We start from the raw sequence: 26,087 nt of genomic DNA, 5'->3' as shown, positions 1-26,087 counted from the left end.
TCAAATTATTTAATATTCTACTTAGTTCTTACTTTTATTAATATTTTAGTTTAGACAGTTTAGTTAATTCAGTATTTTTCAATTCTTGGATAAAACAGCATGTATTTGATTATATTATACATGGAATGAGCAAGGTGTTTTGCAGTTGCTCTTGACACTATCCTGCTAACATCATTGGTATAGTATCAGTGCATCACGTCCCTTCTGATGCCGTACGGATCTTTTGCCATTCTGATTCCCTGTGGATAATAACATATATCCGTCATCAGAAATATTTCGCATCGCTAAGCAAACAATCACATATTATATATTTTACGTTCGTGAGCCATTTTATACCCAGTTAATTGATTCATAGGCTAAACATTTGATTATGTAAAACGCGAAGAATACCATAGTAAAGAAGAACATATGCAATAATTGAAGCCTGTCCTTTTAAGTACATTTATTGTCCATTAAGCATAGTGTATAACACTGCAGGGTTTAACTAACATCCACTGAATGGGTAAGATTCCATTAAAACATCACTAGTGATCATGAACAGTTGCAACTATTCTTTCTAACTTAAAATATTCAGTGTATGTCAGTGGTTCTTATTATTAGGGAATTCAAACTCTAATCATGTCCCCTTTTCCCCTATATTTAATTACATATTAATTTTCAATGACATTCGGTAAGGGCATAACGAACGCAAATTTATTGCAAACATGATCAAAAAACTTTATAACATAAAGAACAAGGGAGACGGGTTAAGAATGCGAATAGATCTAGTGAAGCAAATAATATAAGACTTTTCTTAACTTTATTAAGGCTTGAGCCATGATTGATTTATATCAGTCGTTTTGTAGTATATGAGCCAATCACAGTACCATTGCATAAGATGAAAGCGAATGCATAATAAAAGCTTATTGGTGAAACATTACTCAGTTAACATCTTAACATTTTTCAGTGATAAATTAAGTCACACACAATTAAGCTTTCATTCACAAAAGTTTAGTGTGCAACACTATTAAGCAGCTTTTTGTGTCCAGATAACCACTGGGTTGGTTACGACAACAACAATTATCAGTTTTACTACCGAGAAGACGAAATGTTTATGATGTACTACAAAAAAATAACGAGGGATCAAATGCATGTAAGCATTGTCAGGCGGTGCTGAGTATAGGACTTAATTCCATAATGACATGTCCGAAGATATCTTGCATATGCAATGGTGTTGGTTTACATTAAGTATGAATATCGTTCATTCTGTTCAGAATTAAAAAACTCCAAATATTTAATAAAATCCACTCGATAGTTGGTTTACGGAAATAATCATTTCGCCAAGTTACATCATATACTTTAATTAAAGCCTACCTCCAATATTTTCGGAATCTTTCCACCTGAAATAAGAAATTACAAATTACCGTATGGAAAGCATCAGCATTGTAAGATTACTTATTATAGTTGTGTGATTGATATTTACATGGAAATGTTCCCGGAAGTACATGCAATTGTCCAATTAGTCTAGTGTATATCACTGCAGGGTTTGCCTTACATTCACCGTATGAGTGAAAGGCTACATTATATTGCAAGATCTAATAAGATGATTGTCACATCAAATGTTCTCGCCTCTGAGTGTCATTACATCGAAATTACATTAAACAACCACTAGTCTTCGTGGACTGTGGTAATCAGTGTTTCTTCCTTAATATTTCAGTACAGGTTTCAGGTGTTTTTTAATTGTAGTTCACGCTCTTATAATATCCTCCTTTTTTTCGTTTCCTTTTGCAAATAAATATTAATTTTTTAAAACTTGTTATCAAACGGGATGTTATGGAAGGACATCCTGCAAGGTCATAACGAAAGCAAATGTATTCCAAACATGATCAAATACTTTAATACACGGAGTTTCATTATACAATCCGTTGTTTGCAAGAACAAAAAAGAATTGTTAAGAAGGTGATTTGAATTAGTGAAGCGAGAATTACAAGAATATCTGATAATGTAAGCTGAACGCTACGATTGATTCCTATCCGTCATGTTGCTGCTTATGAACCAATCACATCATTATTTATTTGATGAGAGTAATGTATAAGACCCACTTATTGAAATAACTATACTCATTTATTATCCTCAAAGTGTTGCTGCAGAATATTAATAAGTGATAGTTAATATTCATTAAATTTTAGTAGTATTTATTTTGATTAGTTTTAAAAACAAGTAAACTCTGTCATCCGCAAAATACTAAGTATTGTGATAGCCTAGGTTCTATGTCTTTGTACATTCACCTGTTAAATTTGGTATTTTCGAACTAGGAAACAAACATCCATTTGCAAGTCGAGTAGCTATAATTTACAAACTGAAAGCCTAGCAATTAAATTGACCGGGGTCCTATAACAAACCCAATTATTTGAGAGTTCAATGAATGTTCAGTTTTTTTTTGTAGGGGGGGGGGGGCAGATTGTACCACAATTTTAAGCATCAGTTCTGTTACAATATCGTAAAGTTGGCGTTTCAGTATGCTAACCGTAGAGGTTTTAAAGTGTAGAAGGTACCTTTTGAAACATAAAACTGGGTGATCTGAATGTTCTTCAATCAGTAAAGTGCTACCAATCTTTCGTTTGGATTCGAGTAGTGAATCCGCTAACTTTAAAATGAAATGGTATCACTTCACACTGACGTTGCAATACTTACGTCTTTTCTGTGCCTTGACTTGGTCAAACGGAAACCATCGTACTGATTTAAAGAGAAATTGAAGCAATCGATCGCTTCTAATATTATGGCATTGGATGAACTTATTATATTTTAGGTTACTATGATGTTAATGCTCAACGTCGTTCTTCAGTTCGCTTTTTTTTTATAAAGTTCATCATTAACCAATGGTATAGTCAATTTGTTTAACTTACAGGTGTAATCTTTACAGTTTTGTAAATGATGCATTATACTAAACGTATCAGAGATGAGCCGGTTGTGCATGAGCATGGGCATTGTTGAACGACGCACATGTCGCTGTAATTTTTGCGTATATACAACTTATGTCCCACTACAAATGATTCTTACATCGTACCTACCAGGAAACTGTATATATTTATATGTATGCAACCTATGCCTCCCACATATGCCTCTTCGTAGTCTAAATATATGTATATATCAAGTGCAACCAACATTCCACGTACCATGATTTACGTACGGTATGTAAGTACTAAATACCTATATGAACCACGCCTCGCTGTCCTCAATAACACAGAGATAATGTATCGAAATCTTCCTCTTTAGGAAACGTATTCAGCTTATTGTTATTTCACCTAAATTTCCCCTAATCCCTCCTTGTCATAATGATAACTATAAATCGTACTGAATATTTATGTATGTATTATAACATCTCGCTTCTTCGAAAGCGGTTTTCTTGTTTTCTGTCTAACATCTCAAACCACCCAACTACTGAGAAGCAAAAACTGAACACGAAAAATGAGGATATTGGTAGTGCCAAATATTTTAGAATGCAGAACATGCATAGTTTAACTTTTATGGTTAATGATGCAAATTCATCAGTACTCTGGTTTAAACCGACTCTCAATCGCCTATTACCTGACTCTACTCTGTTATATAATTTAGTCTGACGAATGACCTGAATAAAATTTCATTAATATGACAACCTTTCTTTCAAACGGAAAGTATTAAACTAGGGCTTGATTCGTTTCATTTAATGCATAGCTTACAAAGTCTTAATAATTCAGTTAAAGATTTTCACTGAATTCAAGTATTAAGTATCAAGTTTTAAATTCATCAATAGTTTATTGTAATGAAGTTATTTGATATTTAATAAACAACGAACCAAATCATTTCCGCAATGTATATCTTGTAGTACAGTGTGCTAATATGTATTTGGCCATTCTATCTTTCAGAAGCAGAACAAATGATAACAAACTGTTCATTGTAAAAAACTTAAGATGACAAGTCCAGTAAAAGGTCTATTGTGATTTTATACTTTACCTGTTAATCTAAGAAGCTGAAAATATGTTTCGGGTATCATTTCGTCTTTTTGTTAAAATATTTTTAGTAAGATAAACATGTCGTTCATCTAACATTCAATATGACATATTTACCAATTGGTGCATTCATTTGATTTGCTAATTTTTGACGGATTTTGGAACTCTCAATAGTTTACTGAATTTGATGGAAACGAATACCATCATTGTTTGCATGATGTTACAGCGCCACCATATTTGTTGTTAGCTACCGGATTGTATTATTATGCATATTTTAAGGGAAGGAACCAACGCTTGAAGGAGATTGTTAAAGATACTCACCAACCAAGCACCTGTTCGAAGATCAAGATTATAACCGTCATTACCAATTCTTTTTGGACACCACTCAACTACAAGCAAGGAGGAGGAAAGGGTTTAAACTGATGATTTAAATATAAATATATATTATATTGAGAGTGCAGCAAGTGGTATGACAGATATACTAAATCATTAAAGATAAATACAACAGAAAACTTCCACTTTACTTCCGGTTTCGTCCTTTTTGGAACTCATCAGGCACATGCAGGAATCGAACCACAGAGATTCCTCTCGGGGACCGTACTGGTGTGTATGCGTCTATTATTCTTAGAATAAACCAACAATAAACAAAACAGTTCATGTCATATAAGCATAAATATAATTGGTGATATACGCTGAGAAAACGGCTAAATGTAGCTGTTAGTTGGATTTTCTAACCCTAACCTACACCATCTCACACAGATTTTTACAATTAATTTCCAATTAAAAAATGCAGTCCACTCACAAACGAAAGAAATAACACTCAAAGTGTTAACATAGTCATCATCTTAAGAAACCAAATTTGAAATTTAACATGATGATCCTAGAATGCTTGTTCTACTGACTTAAACATTAAGAACCATTTCCAATTAATAAACTGCAAATCAATAATAAATTTCCAAAAAAAAAAGGTTTGTGACAAAACAACGTATAACACACGCGCGTTCAGTCGAACTGGTTTATTATTTCTCAAATATAGTTTAAATTGTGAAAATTATATCACCAATTTGCATCTTAGCACGTAATACGAAACAAAACAAAAAATTCAAAGTAGAGCTGATCCTCTACCTTAAACCCCTCACGAGAGCGGATATCAGCCACGTATGGTGCCCTGCCCGTTTAGTTCGAAGGGCATGCTCTGTGATTTAAACATTAAAGCAACTTTTGTATTAATTTACAAGTAACCTGCAATCCTACCAACGATTACAAAGAACATTATTCGTCACATCCATTTTTTTTTCCAAAACGAGATCCTCGTTTTGACAAACCTCAACTAAACCACCGTTCAAAAGGCAGCGTACTAATATACAAAACAATAATGTATAAACAAATCTTGCAGGGATTTAGAAAGATCCTAGTTTTGCCATTTTACCATAATCTCATAATCGGCAATGCATATCAGAAAGACGATTCTGTAACTAGTCTTTTTTATATTCCCCATTCATTGGTCACGAAGGGAGATTCTCGAAATGTGTTATTTTCTTTTTAAATATAAGATTCACTGAAAGAGTCGTCGAAATATTGGTTATCAATTTTTTTTTTTTCGTATAACGTTGGCAAGATTTCTCTTGACGATATAACCAGAATAAAATAATCTTGTTGTGTATCATTGTGCATGTTCGACTATTATGTTATGGCAAATCAAAATAGTTTTGACTTCACTATTAGGTAATAACAATCGTAACCGTTCTGTGAATATTGTTTGATAACACTTTCTCTGATTCTAGTTCTTACGAGTCAATTTTTATATAATAACCACAAACCAGAATGCCATAAAGAACGTAACTATTTCAACTTGTAGCATAATCAATGATAAATAAAGTTGAATACACAAAGTGGCATAATGATGGCACCAGTTTACAGTCAGTTGGGGCGCCATGCAGCGAACGCCCTCAACCCACACCGCCTTCCTTAAATATAAACTCGTAATATATTGTAGAGCCTATGTGGTGCCATGATATATATATCTCTTAAAATAGGGATAAAACCAAGAAGGCTTCCGACACGCCTACCAAAAATGACTTGCACAATTAGTGCAGGATAAAATAAACCATGATCCACTGATACAATTACCACTGTTATAAAACACTAAGCTGAAGTCCCGTTGATAAGTTTGATGCTACGCTCAAGCGAAAATCTCCATTGAATTCATTAATAATATATATATATATATAAATATAAATATATATATATATATATATATATATATATATATATATATATATATCGCCTTCATTATCCCGATAGATCAATCAATCTAATTCATACCCTGATGTCAGTCAATCTACTTTCCAATGACTGATAAAACAAGTGAACTATAATATTGATTCATGTATATTGCAATTTTTTTATATTTTTTTATTTTAATTATCTAAGAATCATTTCTGTTTGATCTGTACCATTGTTCATCATTAACATTGTTGTAATACCCTCGTTATTTAATTAAGTCCATCCCCTAAAGCTAATACTAGAAATAAATAACAACCAAATGTGCTAAATATATTAACTGTTGAACTTTATCCTGTAATCCGGATCGTTTTGATTGTTCTATGACAGTTTTACTTAAACCGATCGATCAATCAATTTAATTTTTTGTATAAGTGATACCTGTGACATCCTCTGCCAGCCAATCCGAAGGAATGGATCCGACTGGAACTGATGCAGGTAGAATACAGTAGAAGAAACTACAGGATAATGAGAAAGACAGTAAGATCATTTATGATAATTGATATTTTGAAACAATTTAAAATACATTTATACTTAAATGTATTCCTCAACATGGCGTTAAATAAATTCACATTGAATATGGATTACTGTAGACATCGTAATCATCGAGACTTAATTCAAGATACTCAACTAATGTAAACTCAGACAATGGAAACATACATAGTCTGAATATGAACGTACCTTCTTCTGCGCAACATCATTATCTGCAGCTCGCAGCCTTACACACTACACACACACGCACCCACGCACACGCATTTGGCAAGCTATTTCCGCCAAAGACTCATACAAAAGTACACACATATAGTATTACGTTCTTTTAAGTAACAAAAATAAGTTGTGCTCAAAGTTAGAAGCCGGACCCCATGTCATTGTTATATGTCTTTCAGGAAGTATGCCATATACATAGTACAGTACTACGTAGATTTATCGATAGGTAATCTACCGCTCAAAGGAATGCAATGCATTATTGAAACAATGAGCTTGTTAATTCCAAGTTACTGAGAACTTCAACCAATTGAGATATCATAAAGTATTGTTGTAGAATGGTTGTCCAAATAATTGTATAATGGTAAGCCAAATGTTTTATGTATTCTGCAAATATTAATGAATAAACTAATTCAGTGGCATCCGCTTTGCACTGACACTTTTTTCTTGTTGTCCTTATTTGTTTGTTTTTGTTTGTTTTCTGTTTTCTGTTTTTTTTTTTTTTTTTTTTTTTTTTTGGGGGGGGGGGTTATGAGATGAAGATATCAAAAGAGGAACGAATGCCCTGTTGTATATACAAATCCGGTGCATCCATATCAATAACTTTCGATTGATATTTGGAAAAAATTATTGTTATTAAATGACACAATAAGAAAGTAACACTGAAAGAGACGATATATTAAGTAGTATAATATGCCTGTGATATAAAAAACATTTTTTTTTGTTGGGGGTATGAATATGTCGATGTGCTTTATCTCCCTCTGGAATAAATACATACAAACTGACATAATGTTCCGTACTTCTGACATTACAGTTCATATCCAGACTTCCTAAACAATTCTTTTGTAATTTATTTCTGATCATTATCAAAGTTTATAAGTTAAACGACGGGTATTGATCAGTAAGAACCAACCATGATTAATGTCAGTGTTTCCTTACCGTCTCTTCACCTTCATTATTTTCTTGACATTCCTTCTCTGTACTTTAAACCTGAGATGATCAATACTTAATATATTTCTTAAAGGCCTTATGCGTTGATGTTATTTTCCGTTATTTACTACTTTATACTCGCATTATAAATAAACCACATTAAAAGCTTCTTTTTAGGTCTCAACTCCAATAAGGAAAATAAAGTCGAACATTTTCAAGAATTCCATTTTGGACTTTCATCCTCGATACTTGAACTGTAGAGGAAACGTATGAAACAAGAATATTGTATACATATCTTACGTAAATAAAGGGGTTACTTTGAATCTTATTCCAGTGGCGTTATATTTGCATCATATTTTAGTTCGAAACCACGTGTAAAGCTAACCTATGATGGTGTTGACATAAATATTTCATTCGGAGCCCGATGATTGTATCCAGCAACGTGTTCGAGGATGCCCTAACTAAGGACTTTGAAGCAACATATTACGGTTTCTCCGTAATAATAAATGAAAAGAATATTCAAGTATTGAATGGGTTCGCTTGTAAACGTGAACTATGTTTAATATACTTACCTCATACTTTTTATTCGGTGTGACTGCTGTACATACATCAATATATCAACAATCTCTTGTTGTGTCACTTCTCTGCCGTCCTCTGTATATATGTACACATTATGTACTGATGACAGTCCTGATAGTCGTAGACCTGATCTTAGGATGACGTCACATTTATCCACGTGGCTAAATGACTCGTACAGGGCTAGGACATAGATAGGAATCTGATGGAATGAAAGACATTAATGAGTAAAATATAAAATTTGACAATTAGTGTGAAATTTTACAATTGAATAACATGGAGTGAGACAAAGAATATAAACAATTAATTGTGTTCAGTTATCAATATTTTTAAATTTCTAACACAACACAAGAAACATTCATACAAATGGGTATCATAAACATATAGACATTTTTTAATAAGTTCAAAATGATTTTTTTTTTTAAATTCACTTTTAATACATTTTATGACGTAACAAGTGAATATAATAGCCGTTTCTTAAGCAGCTAAGCGTTATTGTATCTGGCTTTTGAAATACACTGCCAGCTATGAATATAACCAATATAACCGACACGACACAATGAGTACAGTATACCATCTTAACTATCCAACCATTTAAACTTAATATCGATGGTTCCCCATGTCATACTCCAATGACGTCATAGCTACAATACTGGATACCAAGACATTGCTAAGTAATTTATGTCATAAATCGGGAGTTAGTTACCAGGTATGTTTTAAGTTTGGTTGATGGTTACATAGGATCGTATTAACTAAGCTCAACAAATGTACTGAAATATTTTATACGGTGCAGTACGTATCATATCTGCAGAAACGAAAGACTAACTTTAAACTGCTCTCTTTTTATTATTGTTGTGTTAATTAATAAATAATGTGACTGGCGCTAAGCTGACGTTTCGTGTTATAAGATACAAGGGGGGGGTGGGGGGGGGTCAACGTCTGACTATTGTAGCATCGATTACCATTCTCCATTGGCTAAGTAGTATACTTGAAATAAGTTAACAAAACGATATTTTCGTACATTTCTAGGTCAGTGTTTGAAAACGTCTCATCTGAAAATGACTTTTGAAATCAGAATACCATTATAATATACATTAAACTAACGAAAAAACACAAAATACATCATGATCACTGGTTAATTAATAATTAAATTAAGCTGAACAACTTTGATCGGGTATGTGTTTCTTGACATACAAGAGACTGTTGTTCGGCCTGTTAAGCAAAGCGAAGGGCCTCATTTGGTTATTGCGCTTGCAATAGGGCTACTGGTTTAGTTGAGATCGTATGAAGATTTGGTACCACGACTCGCTTAGCATTGTTAATCTATCACTGTTATACAAAAATCGCGGAAAAAACTCGAGCAATCCTTGAGCAATACGTCTTCGAGAAACTAATAATTAAAGTTTACAGTTGCTCATATATTGCAAATATGGAACTCTCAGCAGTCGTCATATTATTGTACACATAGACCGGCAGCCCAGTGCACTTTGATCAAACGAACGAGGTACCAATATCTGAGTATTGGAACATTTGTGGAAAAACCCAGTATATCCAAAAGTGGATGTCTGCCGTGGTCGCTCTGCTGCATGTGGCCCCTGGGGCCGGTTAAAGGGAGCCCAAAAATGCATCTCATCAAACGAACGAGGTACCACTTGAAACCAATGTCAACTTAATGCATGAATGCCACATAGTACTGAATGGCCCATGCCAGACAAATTTTCTGCTGCAAAGGGCCCGCCAGACGCCCAAGAAGGGCCCCTAAAAAAATGCATCTGATCAAACGAACGAGGTACCACTTGAAACCAATGTCAACTTAATGCATGAATGCCACAAAGTACTGAATGGCCTATGCCACACAAATTTTCTGCTGCTAAGGGCCCGCCAGACGCCCCCAAATATGGCCCAAATGCCCATTAGCGTAGCATTGGCCCAGATTAAATATGCAAGGTACCACTCAAAACCGGTTTGGAATGTTCGGGTTGATCTTACAGACTATGGAAATCATCATGCCAGACAAATTTTCTGCTACAAAGGGCCCGCCAGACGCCCCAAAAGGGCCCATAAAAATGCATTTGATCAAACGAACGAGGTACCGCTTGAAACCAATGTCAACTTAATGCATGAATGCCACAAAGTACTGAATGGCCCATGCCAGACAAATTTTCTGCTGCTAAGGGCCCGCCAGACGCCCCCAAATATGGCCCAAATGCCCGTTTGCGTAGCATTGACCCAGATTAAATATGCAAGGTACCACTCACAATCGGTTTGGAATGTTCGGGTTGATCTTACAGACTATGGAAATCATCATGCCAGACAAATTTTCTGCTACAAAGGGCCCGCCAGACGCCCCAAAAGGGCCCATAAAAATGCATTTGATCAAACGAACGAGGTACCGCTTGAAACCAATGTCAACTTAATGCATGAATGCCACAAAGTACTGAATGGCCCATGCCAGACAAATTTTCTGCTGCTAAGGGCCCGCCAGACGCCCCCAAATATGGCCCAAATGCCCGTTTGCGTAGCATTGACCCAGATTAAATATGCAAGGTACCACTCACAATCGGTTTGGAATGTTCGGGTTGATCTTACAGACTATGGAAATCATCATGCCAGACAAATTTTCTGCTACAAAGGGCCCGCCAGACGCCCCAAAAGGGCCCATAAAAATGCATTTGATCAAACGAACGAGGTACCACTTGAAACCAATGTCAACTTAATGCATGAATGCCACAAAGTACTGAATGGCCTATGCCAGACAAATTTTCTACTGCTAAGGGCCCGCAGACGCCCCCAAATATGGCCCAAAATGCCCATTATCGTAGCATTGACCCAGATTAAATATGCAAGGTACCACTCAAAACCGGTTTGGAACCACACAAAAACAATATTAAATGCAAAGGTACTTTCTACAGAGTAAAGAACTGCCAATGCAAGACAAATTTTCTTCCCACCAGATAGAAAGAATAGGTGGCCCAATGTGGCCCTATATATGGGTCTAAAGAATTGGATATATGTGCCTTGTAACATGACATTTCAAGCTCATGATTATATTGTTTCCAGCATAAATTGGAGTTACTGTACACCAGTGTTTTATGTTATTTAGCTATTCGCTGCTCTAAGCAAAATAAAGATAACACTTTCACCTAAGCCTCTAAATATTTTGGGATTTGCTGGCCTGGGCAAAACTTACAGTTCCCCACATTATAATTCTAACACTCTGAGGAAGAGTCTTGCCTGGCTTGGATCCACAGAACTACGGTTGGAAGAGCAAGAATGGGTGCTACAGCCCTGACTGGTTTGAGGGACCGGCTCTCCCAGATCATCTATTCCAAGAGGGGGAACTGAGCGAAGATTTTCAAAGTAGCCGACCAGACGTGGCTTCCGAGTTTGATGCCGATGATTCAAGTACTGAACCATCTTGGAGTGATGACTCCGACAATGAAACATAGATTTGAGCTTCCATTGTCTTTTTAGAATCAAGTTCATGGGAATACTTAATTTTCATAAACTTACTAATGATTCTTTTGAGATCTGTCTGAATGGCAAATGCAGTGTCTTTTTACAATGCACACACTCCAGTGTTTAATCACTGTCAAGAGACATGAATTCTCAGTTCTTATACTTCGAACCTAACATGTGTCATGTTCAGAGTAATCACATAGTGATCTTTTGTTACTATCTTTGCCAATTATGATTTTAGTACATTTTAAACTAGCAAGATGACTTTCTTGAAAGGTAAAAGATTCCTTCATAGATGAAAACAAAAACCCTCATCTAGCATTCATATTTCTGAAAAATGGATGCCACATCTATTTGTCGGACTTGTTACAAGCTATTCGAATTGAATTAGTGTAATGATGGAAGTTCTAAAAGACCAAGATGGAGTAATATAGGCCGATTACTCATTTTATATTTTGTATCAAGGAATGGAGTCATACGTGGTGATATCAGTATTTGTTTGTTCAATCTTAGCATTTTAAGTCCTTTAAAGAGTGTACCTAGCATAAAGGTACATATACATTTCTATGCTTCAATTATGTATCTTTTAAAAACCATATTGGACAGTTTCAACCCAAACCTTTATCGTTAAGTACACGTTATAAAGCATTTTCACCACTGTTTGATAATTGTTGAAACAAAACAATCTCTTTTGTTCGACTACATGTATGTCTTAAGATGACACTTAAGCGTTCTTTCTCAAGAATTTAAACTTTGTAGATTTACAATGCTAACGTAAACACATTGTTTTAAGATACAAAATGATTTTGGGTTTCTTGTTTACAATACATAAACTGACTTTAATCTGCTCCAGTGTTTCCAGCGAAACAAAGTAACTGCCAAGTTAAACACTGCTCACGATACAAAGTACTGACTGGATAAAAGGAAAAAGAATGGATAAAAGGAAAAAGAATGGATTTGAGAATGCATTATAACTGTCAGGATCTCCCTCAAAGACTGAGTTCGCGTCATTTTTGTTTTGCTCAATGAAATGTTCAGTAATTGATACACCTACTAGTATATAATCTTATTATTCCATTGGCCTATGTAGCGGGAAGGAATTTGAATAATTCAGGATGTTCTTGATTGTTATAGATTGGTTTTTTGTGGTATCTTAACTATTTAAACTGCATAATTTTTTTTACATGTGGTGGGCACTTTGCAGAAGAAAATTTGTCTTGTATTGGCATTTCTTTACTCTGTGGAATGCTACAAATGTCATGTCACAAGGCACATATAGTCTGCATCGATATACAATTCATTAGGCCCATATAGGGCCGCATTGGGCCACCTATACTTTCTATCTGGTGGGACCTATGCAGAAGAAAATTTGTCTTGCATTGGCAGTTCTTTACTCTGTGGAAAGTACCTTTGCATTTAATATTGGTTTTGTGTGGTACCAACTATGATTGATCATGGCCCATTTGGGGGCCCTTTTTTAGTGTGTCTGTTAGCCCGTTTGTAGCAGAAAATTTGTCTGGTATGATGATTTCCATAGTCTGTAAGATCAACCCGAACATTCCAAACCGATTTTGAGTGGTACCTTGCATATTTAATCTGGGTCAATGCTACGCTAACGGGCATTTGGGCCATATTTGTGGGCGTTTGGCGGGCCCTTAGCAGCAGAAAATTTGTCTGGCATGGGCCATTCAGTACTTTGTGGCATTCATGCATTAAGTTGACATTGGTTTCAAGCGGTACCTCGTTCGTTTGATCAAATGCATTTTTATGGGCCCTTTTGGGGCGTCTGGCGGGCCCTTTGTAGCAGAAAATTTGTCTGGCATGATGATTTCTATGGTCTGTAAGATCAACCCGAACATTCCAAACCGGTTTTGAGTGGTACCTTGCATATTTAATCTGGGTCAATGCTACGCTAATGGGCATTTGGGCCATATTTGGGGGCGTCTGGCGGACCCTTAGCAGCAGAAATTTTGTCTGGCATAGGCCATTCAGTACTTTGTGGCATTCATGCATTAAGTTGACATTGGTTTCAAGTGGTACCTCGTTCGTTTGATCAGATGCATTTTTGGGCCCCCTTTAACCGGCCCCAGGGGCCACATGCAGCAGAGCGACCACGGCAGACATCCACTTTTGGATATACTCGGTTTTTCCACAAATGTTCCAATACTCAGATATTGGTACCTCGTTCGTTTGATCAAAGTGCACTGGGCTGCCGGTCTAACAGTTAGCAATATATATATATATATATATATATATATATATATATATATATATATATATATATATATATATATATATATATATATATATATATATATATATATATATATATATATATATATATATATATATATATATATATATATATATATATATATATATATATATATGTTATTTTAAAACCGGGGATCAGTGAAAAGAAAATTTCTGATGTTACACTCATTTTTGTTATTTATGTAGTCAGTCGATGTTTGCAGCGGAATGCATGATAAACGCAGATATAACTATTCGACAAAGTAATATTAGAAAAAACTTTGGTAAAGTTATAATTTCCTTCTTTAATATAATTGCATCTAAAAGTAAATATTAATGCATCAGTTTGATGTCCAGCAAATTATTTTCAGATTCGATTTTTTTGTTATATTTCAATAATACCCTAGCTAGGTACAAGTAGACGTTGGCTCTATGGTTAAGTTGACGTATCTATACGTATTGTACAGTTAGATATAATTATATCGTAAACTGACTTACGTCACGATTTGATGCCTTCTTTAGGAGCTCTATGGTTGACCTCTGTTGTGACTCACTGTCGTTCTCAGCAATATTCACGCGCTCTGAACACAGCTTAGTGATAGTATCGACGTCATCAGCCTAACAATAAATGATACACAGACAATAAATAAAATATAAATTATACATGTACTCCCACGACTAACCTTGAAATTCTCGTTAGAAAAAGATTGTATGAAGTTAATATAAATATACTACATTGGGAAATGTTTCAGTTTATTTCTTCATTGAACACTGCTAATGATTAGCACGTGGATATTAATGGTTACTATCTTCACTAAAGAATCACGAATTATTTGTCTGTTTGTACTATTATCACTTCTATGACTTCAGAGTTTGACTGTAGCTTATTTTACATAAAACAATTGGTAGAGGGCGTCAGAGAGGATGTAGTAGTCTAGCAGTAAAGTTTGCTAAATATTATGTAAAACTATTACAAAACCCATGTGAGACATCACCTTCATCATTAGGTATTTTATCGTGGTTTCACTGTGTATCAGAGCCATATTCACTTACCTTAATCCACTGCCCAGAATGGAGATCCAAACAACTGCCATCATTTTGCGAGACGACTGTATAGGAAAATAGATCTATACATGTTGGAGTATATTTAATATTCATGTATATCTTTATGTATACTAAACAATACCTGGAGTGACACTAAGGTCAAAGATAGAATTTTAATGATCTTGCTATGATCAAAATGGTAAAAATAATGCGGTAACTATGACAACAATGCATCACACAAAACAGAGAAGTAATCCAAAAAAAGTCATCTTTGTAATTGTATTTGTTTTAAATGTTGGAAAATCTTTGCTAAACTAAACAACAATCAGCGGACCTGCTAAGGAGATGAGAATTCTCCAGATGTTACACGGAAAGAGTGATATCTGACTTTATTTAACTCTTGTGTCATGAAGTTCGAACATATTTGCATATCTCATCATTCTGTGACAATATATTATCACAACATGACTCTTGATACAGTATTAGTTGTTGTTAAAGTGACATACCACCAGAGCCTAAAGGAACCTAGCGTGATCATAATAATTAACGTCATAAATATTAGAGAAAAACAATATGACTTTACTCTATTATATTATTATATAATAGTGGTTTAGCTAAATAATCACAGAGGGGAGAATTATATCATGCCAATTGTACTGCCCCGCCTTTTTTTTTTTTTTGCACGACAAGTCCCTACGGGTAAAATAACCACTGCATGGTCGGAAATAGTTGACTTCACAAATCGCTTCATAACTCGCCAGAAATGTTGCAACGGTATACAGTTTCATATGTGACTTTGAAAAACTATCTTAGAGACAAATGTAATAGCAAATTTAAAGTAGACGCCTTAAACTAAGTTTTGTCTGCCCTGCATAGGCTAAGGAGTTGTATTGACCTGGTTAGCTCTCGTTAACGGATATGGCTGTACTATGCCTCGGCTTGTGTGAAAGAAGTTTGATGTTTATGGCAACATATCGACCATACAAAAGGAATAAACCAACGGTATCCTGTCTATACGTAGACATACATATAATATAGTAGACCTACTGTGTAGTGCAAACTAAGGGGATAGGTGCACGCACTCATTAGCCTAACGTTAGGAGTTTGACTGTATTTGATTACAATGATACTTTTAAGTATCATTATAGGACATGACAAGATGATGTTCCAAATAATTACAGACTTCGAGGTTTAACACATAACTCTCTTCTATTTGACACTGCTTTATTACCTCAATACAAACGATTCCTCGTATGGTTACACAGCCATCGGCTTGTGCCCAAAATAAATTAAAAAGTCAAAGTGTATTTTCACTGTGTTTGTATTTCAAGGTGAAAATCACATTATTTCGAACTCCATTGACATGATGTTTAAGTCACTAATTATCCTTCGTTGTTCTAAATACCAGTTAACTAAATATAATGTATACATGTGGTACTATTGGAATGGGTATTATTGTAGTAAGTATTAGTTCAATTTCTACCTCAATTAAATTAGCATCCAAATGCTATATGAAAATGTTGTGAAAAAAGTCTTGATTGCTTGGTGGCCTGGTAGCAAGAATATCTGTTAGGTGTGATTTTATGAATCTTTATGACTTACAAATTAGGATTTTAATATTGTCAGAGTAAGTTAACTAACTAATATGTTAGACGTTACGACTCACTTCACCATTTTAAAATGTTATACACATGCGTCAGTAATCACAGTAAAATAAGTCATGTGTAAGTTATTCCCATATGACTTGGTTTAATAATTACAAATGATACCTTAAGCCTGTAAAAATAACAATCATGAATTTGTGCCTCGATTTTAATTCCTGTATCATATGAATACAGGGTTTGTGAGTGGAACATTGTTCTGCAACAGACTGCATTTTTTACATCAATTTTATGGCTCCTTATGCAACTAGAATAAACTTAGACTAAGTATTTCGTCGTATTAATCGTTCTATTGTTACAAAGTACGTGGGGAAAACCAAGAAAAGGATCGTGTTTGTATTTCTTTTAACCTTGCTTTAACCCTGTTTCTATTGCTGAATGCCATTGATTTTGAGCGTATATACTAAGGGCAGGAGTAACATGTTGCATTAATTATGTATACATACTGCCGGGCTGACATCTATGATAACATTTCAGATTTTCTTAGTTGTTAATTCATTTTATGGCACTAATTTTCATGATAGCATATTATAGCATTTTTAGTAAAAAGTAGGGCTGTTTATTTAAGAATAACATGTAATATAGAAGCCGGCTTTCACGTAAATACGGCTACGACCAAATGTAGTTTTTTCTTTTGCCTTACAAACAAATTGCACATTTCTTGGTGTTATTCATTCGTTCAGAACTCAACCATACACTGTGTTAGCATTCTCCCCTTTCTAGTTATTTTGTTAAACCAGATAGCACATGTTATGTTGTGCGTCGGGTATAAAATAAACCTTAGCATAATATATAGGAAAGCATTATCTATCAATTGTTGGTTTAATGATTGATTAATTATAGCTCCTGGTATCGATAAGACAGTAAATGACACCTAAAGTATAAAACCAATACCTATATCATGAATGTCTAACAATAATGTTATAGTATTATTGGTATCTGGTAGATTGCTTTCATGACATTACTCGTAGTCGTACAGATAACTGACAGAGCATAAAACGCATACAAATAAAATGAAAAATGTTTCTCTTTAATATTTATTGACTGATTTATTGCTAGAGAAAGCCCGACACGGAAATCTAGTTGTGTTATATGCAACATAGTAAACATATCAATTGTTTTTTAATTACCCTTAACATTCGATGTCTTTAATCTGATTGGAATATAATTTGGATGGATTGATTCTGGTAGTGGACAGTTGTGAAACCTGAAAGGAAATAGAAGAATTTCTAGTTCATTTTTCATTCATAGAAATTTAATTTTCATGATATCAATAATTCTCCTACAGCAAAGCTAGACCTGTATTCCGACGACATTTTAAGTGTTTTAATGAATGGGAATGGAGCCGAGTTGGCACGGAATAGCTTTCATAATCCAGCCTGTTTAATTATAGCATCGCAATGCCGATTGTGCAATCCGTGTACCAGGTCAAAGATCTCTTATAACAATAATATAGACATTTTATGTATCTAACAGTGTTAGTAATACCTACCAGAGTTCACGTAAATCCTTTGATTGTTCTGCATAGAGTAATAATCCTATAACATCTTCCTCTGTCAGTTCTCTTCCTTCCTCTGTGGTTACTTTTATCTGGACTACTGTAGAAAGATTGCCCAAAGAAAGACCAGAACGAAGGACGATGTTATCATGATCAGATTTGCTGAAAGATTTAAACAGATAAAGATCAGCAATCGGGATCTGGGGGAAGAACAAAGGAAAGATGAATCAATTACACAAGCAATTAATGAAACCGAGATGGCATAAAGATATATTAACTATGATGTTATTGTTAATGTTAATTGAAGAAAAGAAATTAATTGATGAACAACATTGAACTTAAGATTGATGGATACATTTGAAGATACATCGTTGAATTGATCGCGCGATATATAATTTCCTCATTTTCTTTTAGTTTAAACCATTAATATGTTTATTGAATATTTATTTTGCGGTAACCACCAACATGTAACATATTGACTGAATAGAAACATTTCCACAATAATCCCGTTTTAAACTGTTTCCTCTGTCCAGGGCTGTGAATACTTACGCCTAGGTACTCTACTTTAAGGAAAAGTGATGGACTCTTCAAGACTCAAAGTTAAGAGCTTGATAATAATTTTTAACCAGAGTAAGTAGTTAAGGTAGAGTGAAATAATGTAGTTAAGGTTGTGTCAAGTAATGTAGTTAAGGTAGTGTAAAATCATGTATATTTGAAAGGGATGCGAAATATGAAACTCCAGAGGAGGTTTGATTATGGTGTAAATAGTGCAGCACCGTTGCATATGATTACAAAAATAGTGTTTGGGCAAATTGTAAACTGAAAATTAATGATTAATGTTGAAAGGACCAAGGTGCATTTTGAGGCATATTTAGACTATAAATCAGGTCTATATCAGTAACCCTTTGAAGGCAGGGTAATTCATATTTTGTGTCAAGTTGCAAAAAGAGGGAGGTTACTCCGGTAGCAATGGTTGAATTGTCCCCTGCTGAATTTCCCTGTTGAACCATTTCTTCCTGTCGTTGGTATGGGGAATCCACCCTTGTCCCCCCCCCCCCTTGCCTTTGCCCCCGCCACTCCAATAGTGATTTTCGTTCCTGAAATGTTTGCTTTGTCTCGTCCTTGCTATATGGATATTAAATTTGTTTCCTCTCGATATTAATAGCTTTTACCTGTTAGTACAGTATTCAACCATATTGGACAGCCAATCATTGATATTGAATCGCGCCTTCTGTTATCTTGACACTAATCTACATCAATGTCAAATCGACCAGGTTTTTTAAAACTTATTTACGTCATATCATGAAAATTGCTACTCAGCGTATCTTGTTAGTACGAAGATGTATTTTAGTAAACTTCTTTTTTCTCTGGTACAACCTGACGCAGTGAGGAAAATTGAATAGTAAATGTAAACAAATAATGATTAAACTATAAGGCCTTTGTGTAGAACACTGATTGAGATACAGTAAATGTATGGTATTTACTTCACGCACTATGCACCTTGTCCCTTGTATCATAATAAGTAATGTTTGACAGTTTGTATGTTTGACAGTTTGTGTGCGTGTGTCGAGGCCGAGTTGGAGGGGCAGGATAGGATGGAATGGGGAGATGGCATCCATCAATTTGATTTATCCGAACAAATATAGAAACATTTAAATGCGGTGCGGTTAGGTATATTTTGAGCTGTTCACAACAAAGCAACACGAGGGCAGGGAAGTTTAATCATACCATAGCATATGTAAGATGTAAACAGCGATACGAGGAGCTAAAGCAATTTTTGTTATCGTCTCCATACATTTATGACATTTTATACGGGGGAAAAACAAAAGATACCCTTGTTACGCTACTGTTTCGCAATTGCATTGAGAAGATAATTTGTCCAACATATACGTCGTATATGTAATGTACTGAGTCTTCTCAAACAACAGGTTGAGCCGAGGAAGGAATTGGTCGCAAATCTCGTATATAACTGACCGTAGAAACAGGGTTGCCAGTTTGACCGTAAAACACACATTTTAGCATTTGATTATTTTCAATTGCCTTTACAGCTAAAATTTTAAAGAGCCGGTGAAACAACTGTTTAAGATGTTACCATTGACTTCACACAGTAAATAACCACCGACCGTCTCACATTTACCCTCCTGGCTCTCCACTTTGAAAACATATCCACACCCATATGTCGGTCTTCACTCATAATTACAATGAACCTAACCTTCATTCGTAATGGTATCTGTGTCTATCCTATGTCTGTCTAACTTCACGGTATTATGGCCATGTTTAATGCACGTAAGAAGTATCTCCGACTATACGGAAGCACCCAGGCCCATATGTAGGCTGGAGCACTATTGTGCCATTCTCCATTTGGCAAAATATCTTTAATTTGATCGGTTGTGTCAAGCAAAAACTGGCAACCCTGCCTAGAACAATTGAATTACAACTACGTGCGAATACACATCACCTGGCTAAAATATTCCTAAATTATAGGCCATACCAAATATGTATCACTGTGGTTTTGATTATGTTGGTTTGTTAGGTTTGGTTATATTGGTTTGTTAGGACACGGAGAAGTATGCTACAGAAGTAATGCTTGAAAAGCATGAGTAAATGCAGAGGCAGTCGTAAGGGATGGTGCTGGAACCCTGATGAGGTTGGAATCCTGCTCATATTTGACAGGGTCACGGTGAATCTTCTCCTTGCATTTCCATTTCATACTTTAACTTCCTTGTTTTTGTCATGAAGAGTTCTAAACATAATAGCCTTCTCAACTTATAGTGGCTTTATTCTTAGGCAACGACAGGGAGCTGTCCCTGAGATTTTCACTTCAATTATGCCTTCAATAATATAGATAACTTTAAAGAAAATGTGATGGTTTCACATTTATTAACTATAACGAAATCGAATGAAGAAGCCTTCATGTTATGACTAAAACAGATACATATCTCAATACGAGAGGGAATTGATATATAGTGTTTCCTTCATTTTCAATTAAATTAGGCTGTCGCTGAAGAGACTTCTATGTAAGAGTACCAGACCTATCCCAATTGTTGTGGTTTATTTAGTTAAATATATTACTGCCATTGTTCTTGTTTGCTAACTAACTACATAATATCCGACAGAGCATAATGTTCATAAACAACAGCCAATAAATGATATTTATGCAATAAATGGGATCGTAGATGGGACGGATTTATGGCATGCAGCTAATCACAGATAACTATATTAACACAGTTTTAACATAATGTAGTGATCTCTGGTTGGTGAGAAAGTGGATTTTCTCACACAAATTTGTTTACAAACATTGTATTATTAGATGCCCGTAATGAGAGAGCCAAATGTAGTCTTTGTAATTATACTCCTGAGAATATAAGTATGAATTGAAAACCTAATGAGCCATACGTATACGTAAGTATCATCTTAGTAGCTTATCTCGATTTAAAATTCTGGGAAAGTTGTACTGCATGTTCGTATCTTATTCCTTGTTACGGGAAAGTTTTATTGCATGCATTAACTTATCCTGTTCTTTGTAATGGGTGCTAAGACAGCTGCATTAGTTTAAGATTTGTGGTCAGTACCTGAACATGGTTTGTGTTTAAAAAGGGATCTGGTCTAGGCTAGTTTCATGTCAGTTGCCAGTTGTTCACGTGTTACTTGTTGGTTGCCAGTTGTACAGTGTTAGTTGTCATTTGTACAGTTGTTAGTAGCCAGCTGTATATACAGTTGTTGCTTGTCGGTTGCATATAAGTTGTCAGTGTTAGATATTGTTAAGTCAGTTCTTGTTAACTTGTTGTTATTTAACCTTTTAAGTTAGTGTTTTGCATTAATACATAGCAGCCAACTTTAATAACTGTGTTTCGTGACTTATTTTGCAGATACTATGTTATTTTCTGAACATTAAACATTTCCGTTAAAATGTCTACAAATTACGGTTGAACATTCCTGTTTAAAGTTTCAACAGTTTGGTGGCTACGCTACAATATACTACTGATAAACTAGAAAAAGTGGAATATATTTAAATTAAATTAAAATGTTCGTTTGAAATTGATCTATGAACACAATCTATACACACCCATTGGCATCGCTATCACTTAGAAGGAAGCAGTAATAAACAGCTAATGTAATTTACAAATAAAGAAAGTCTTACTTACATCACATTTAGATGCAATATCCAAGAGCTGAATAGATGATCTTTGAAGCAGCTTGCTGTCCCTATTGGAGAGAAAAAAAACCTTCGAGCAGATATCACTGATACTTTTCTTGATGCCATCATCTATCTCTCCAGCTTGTTCCAGGATGCAGAGTATGGCAAACTTATCACCGTCTTTCCTTCCTTTCAAGTATTCTATTATCTTGCTCCCAACTGTAGCGTCAATCCCACAGCTGAATCGAAAGAGGTATTGAAGATCGAATGGATCTATTTTATCAAGAATTTTCTTCACTTTAGTTGCATTTTTAGCAGCAGCAATCTTAATTACCAATGCAAAAGATGCATAATATTCACAGAAGAGCTTGTGATAGAACCTTGCTTTGGTCTTCGTCTGTATGTATTTGGCTGGAGTCATTTCATTTGTGACGTCAGCTACTTTTTCCTCTACCAAGATACCAACTGAAATATAGTGGTCATAAAACCCTTGACCCAGTCGTTTACCGAGTTCCTTCCTACCCCATGATAGTTGTTGATTTTCGTTACTGAGGCCCTCAAACGCTACATTACTCAGTTCAGTATGCTCAATTTCATACTCACTCATGTGTTTCTTTGTATTCATATCCAGGGATTTCTTTCTCATGTGATTATGGAAACATTGGATCATGTGGCGAAAGAATTCTGTAACCGATTTGAATGTTTGAAAATATTCCCTTTCGTGAGTCATGTGAGCAAACATAACAAAGAAGAGAGGAACCTGACATAAGTCGTCTAGTATCGGGTTATCTTTCAAAGCGCGCTTAATTTCCTCAACAATGTCTTCGTTGTCTCCAGCAATAGCCTTACGAATGTACTGATCACGTGCTTTCTTGTCAAATCCAACTAATCTCACTCGCTTAGTATTATATCTATCATAGTCCTTTGGAAGATATCTGGTTGTTAAGGATACGTCAAAATGCTCAAAAAGGTCATTTGTAATGATTCGGTCTACGTAACTTCCTGTACGTCTGTCCTTATCAGGATACTCGTCATACGCGTCCAGAAGTAATTCAACAGAAGAACATCTTTCAATGATATTTTTAATATCACTGGATTTGATTCTCGGTTCGTCTGCTAACAAGAAAAGTTTGATTGCTTTGTAGATAGATTTGATATTTCCAAGCTGCCTTAACCGGAGAAGAATAAGAATCTCTACGTCTTTCATAGGTGAATCTTCTACACCGTTGCACCAATCGTATGCAAGCTGTAGGGTTACAGTTGACTTGCCATAGCCGGCCCCTGCTTCTATGATACGACGGGTGGATTTAATTTGGGTGTCTGTGAAGATATCTCTGTAAGAATTCACACGTACCCATCCATCTGTATCTGCCGTTCCCCTAACAGAATAGAACTCTGTACCTCCTTCTACAAATACCTTATCTACACAGTATAGTCTCTCCTTTATGTACGGTATTGGTTGGATAGCGTCGTATTGTATCCTATATCTCCTCTTCAAGGCATTTAGTAAAATAAACTTTTTATCTGTGAAGAAATACAAAAGTCGACTCAACGGAGGCGGAGGAAAGTTACATATCATGACGTTATGTATGTACATACTCGCAGAAACAAGATCGAATAAGATTTGTTTTTAAGTTCTATGTATGAGGCTTATTCCACATTCTTAGGCGAGTTTATCGAGAAGAAATTTCTCTAAGTAGCACTACCAGATATGAAACTGTTGTGCCCACTATAGTTCTTGCAAGCAACCTAGTACAACTGTTCTGATTATTGAAGAGTGCATGTGTTAGTAACCTAGAGATTAACGAATAAGCAAAATTCAAAATATTTGGAGCTATTCTGGTTATTGCATATATACTAAACTAATCTTATATTTCGGTTGAATAACTTTTAAAATCCCATTTCATACTGTATTTCAATTCTGTTTTAGTTTTTGTTTTCTTCTTTTGAGGATGCCGGGGGAGATGTAAAGTAGTAACACTATAGATCTTTGTTTGTTACTTTGTAACTTGTAACGCACAACACATAATCAATAGAAAAGTGAAATCAAGACGCTACATATACATAGCAGTGCCTACACCGATAAATAAGTGTGTGTTAGGAATCCGAAAACATTTTTCAAACTTCCCACAAACTCCACCTAACATTTTACAAATAAATGTGATTCGATTCCCAAAAGAAGGAGCAAAATATTTCCAATTATATCGCTATAAGTGTCGTTCATCAATGGTGAATGATTTCGTAGAAAACCGTTGCAAGAAAATACAATGGTGCAATATATTGTTGAATAACATTAGAAGAAAATGAATAACGTAGGAAAAGCGTAATAGTTAAATAAACTAATATTTTAAGTGCAAATTTAAAAAATAATAATAATGAAAACAAGCTAGTACAAGTTCATAGTTCTTTGAGCTTTACTCTTCAAACCATAAACACAAACTACTTAATTAATTAAGAAAAATGCCTATCAAAGGGTTTGGAAATAAATCGTCGTTTTACATATGAATGACTTTTCCTATGTTGAGGAAGTATTTAGGAAACAAGGTTGAATTAGAAAACCAATCACATATCAAAAATTTATTTAAAGAAATCACCACAATTCTCACATATACTTGAGTGAAAAGAAAGAGAAAGTAATAGTAACAGGGATAGAAAGTATTCCCTTGACACGACATAGTCATTTGAGCGCAGCATTACATAACACAAACCTTGATTATCGGTTACTGTTGGCGTCACATAATCAATTATAACAGCAAACTTAGGTCTTTCAGTTGAATGCGATGACGTCGCAGAAGATTGTGCGGCTTGAACAGATGATAATAGTGACGGTTCTTTATATCCACTGGCTTGTTGATCTGATGGATTCACCTCTAATGTTTCAAGCTTTGACCTAAGGTTTTCCATTCTCATGAAATTTCATCACTGAACTGTGAAAGAATACATATGTGTTACCATATAGATGATCTGTAAGAAGCTTTAATGCAAGTGTTCTTTTTCCTTTGTCCCCCTGCAACAAAAAATATGCTACATATACAGTTTGGCAAACGGGGTAACTAATCTGCAAGTAATCCGGAAAAAAACGAAAACTTTTTTATTCGGCGTTTACACGATATCTGGATGATGTTAACTAACTATATATAGGAAAATGCTTAATTTGTTTAATGCAACCAAGTGCTGCTTAGGAACCAGATGTCTCTCACCACGTTAAACTAAAAGATTTCAAATAAAGTTGAACTATATGTACAACAGGAGAAAACCTATAACATTCCGCATGTAGCTAACACGCGACCACTTAGAATGTTTGTACTATAGCTAACATCAATAAAAGAGAGATATTTTATCAGACCACTAAAACTTTTATCTGATTTATAGCAATCTTTATTTACAAAAAGGTAGACATTCGGACTGACACAATAGGATGTGGTTGAACTTTCTGATTCTCTGTGAATATAATTATTTCTTTACTTATGTGTATGTAGGAGGGGCGACAGTTGGGGGTTATGAAATATTACCTTAGAATGAAAACGTTTTGCTGCTCTTCTAGTCAGTGTACCCGAGAACCATAATATTGA

The 26,087-nt window shown here is 35.0% G+C and overlaps 1 protein-coding gene across 1 annotated transcript; it reads right to left on the bottom strand.

Annotated features, from left to right (window-relative positions):
* Positions 1–8,100: 8,100 nt before the first annotated feature.
* Positions 8,101–25,705, bottom strand: LOC139982545 (uncharacterized). The gene is made up of 8 exons (XM_071995437.1): positions 25,224–25,705; positions 22,523–24,039; positions 18,372–18,577; positions 18,010–18,086; positions 15,228–15,283; positions 14,673–14,792; positions 8,459–8,664; positions 8,101–8,140 (listed from the first exon to the last, which is right to left on the bottom strand). The coding sequence occupies exons 1-8, from the start codon at positions 25,423–25,425 to the stop codon at positions 8,101–8,103; spliced, it is 2,424 nt and encodes an 807-aa protein (XP_071851538.1). The 5' UTR covers positions 25,426–25,705.
* Between the last annotated feature and the right edge of the window lie 382 nt (positions 25,706–26,087).

This window comes from Apostichopus japonicus, chromosome 16, assembly GCF_037975245.1.
Source record: "Apostichopus japonicus isolate 1M-3 chromosome 16, ASM3797524v1, whole genome shotgun sequence".
In the NCBI taxonomy this organism is placed as follows: Eukaryota; Metazoa; Echinodermata; class Holothuroidea; order Aspidochirotida; family Stichopodidae; genus Apostichopus; species Apostichopus japonicus.
Note: the sequence above shows the minus strand (reverse complement) of the source record. Positions and strands in the feature narration are given on the sequence as shown.

Excerpts from the sequence above, each read along its gene's own strand:
- LOC139982545 (XM_071995437.1), bottom strand. The coding sequence starts at position 25,425 with ATGAGAATGGAAAACCTTAGGTCAAAGCTTGAAACATTAGAGGTGAAT. Across the intron at positions 15,284-18,009 it reads AAAGACATCGAATGTTAAGG|TCGTCTCGCAAAATGATGGC; the intron begins GTAATTAAAAAA and ends TTTCCTATACAG. Across the intron at positions 14,793-15,227 it reads ATTCTGGGCAGTGGATTAAG|GCTGATGACGTCGATACTAT; the intron begins GTAAGTGAATAT and ends ATTTATTGTTAG.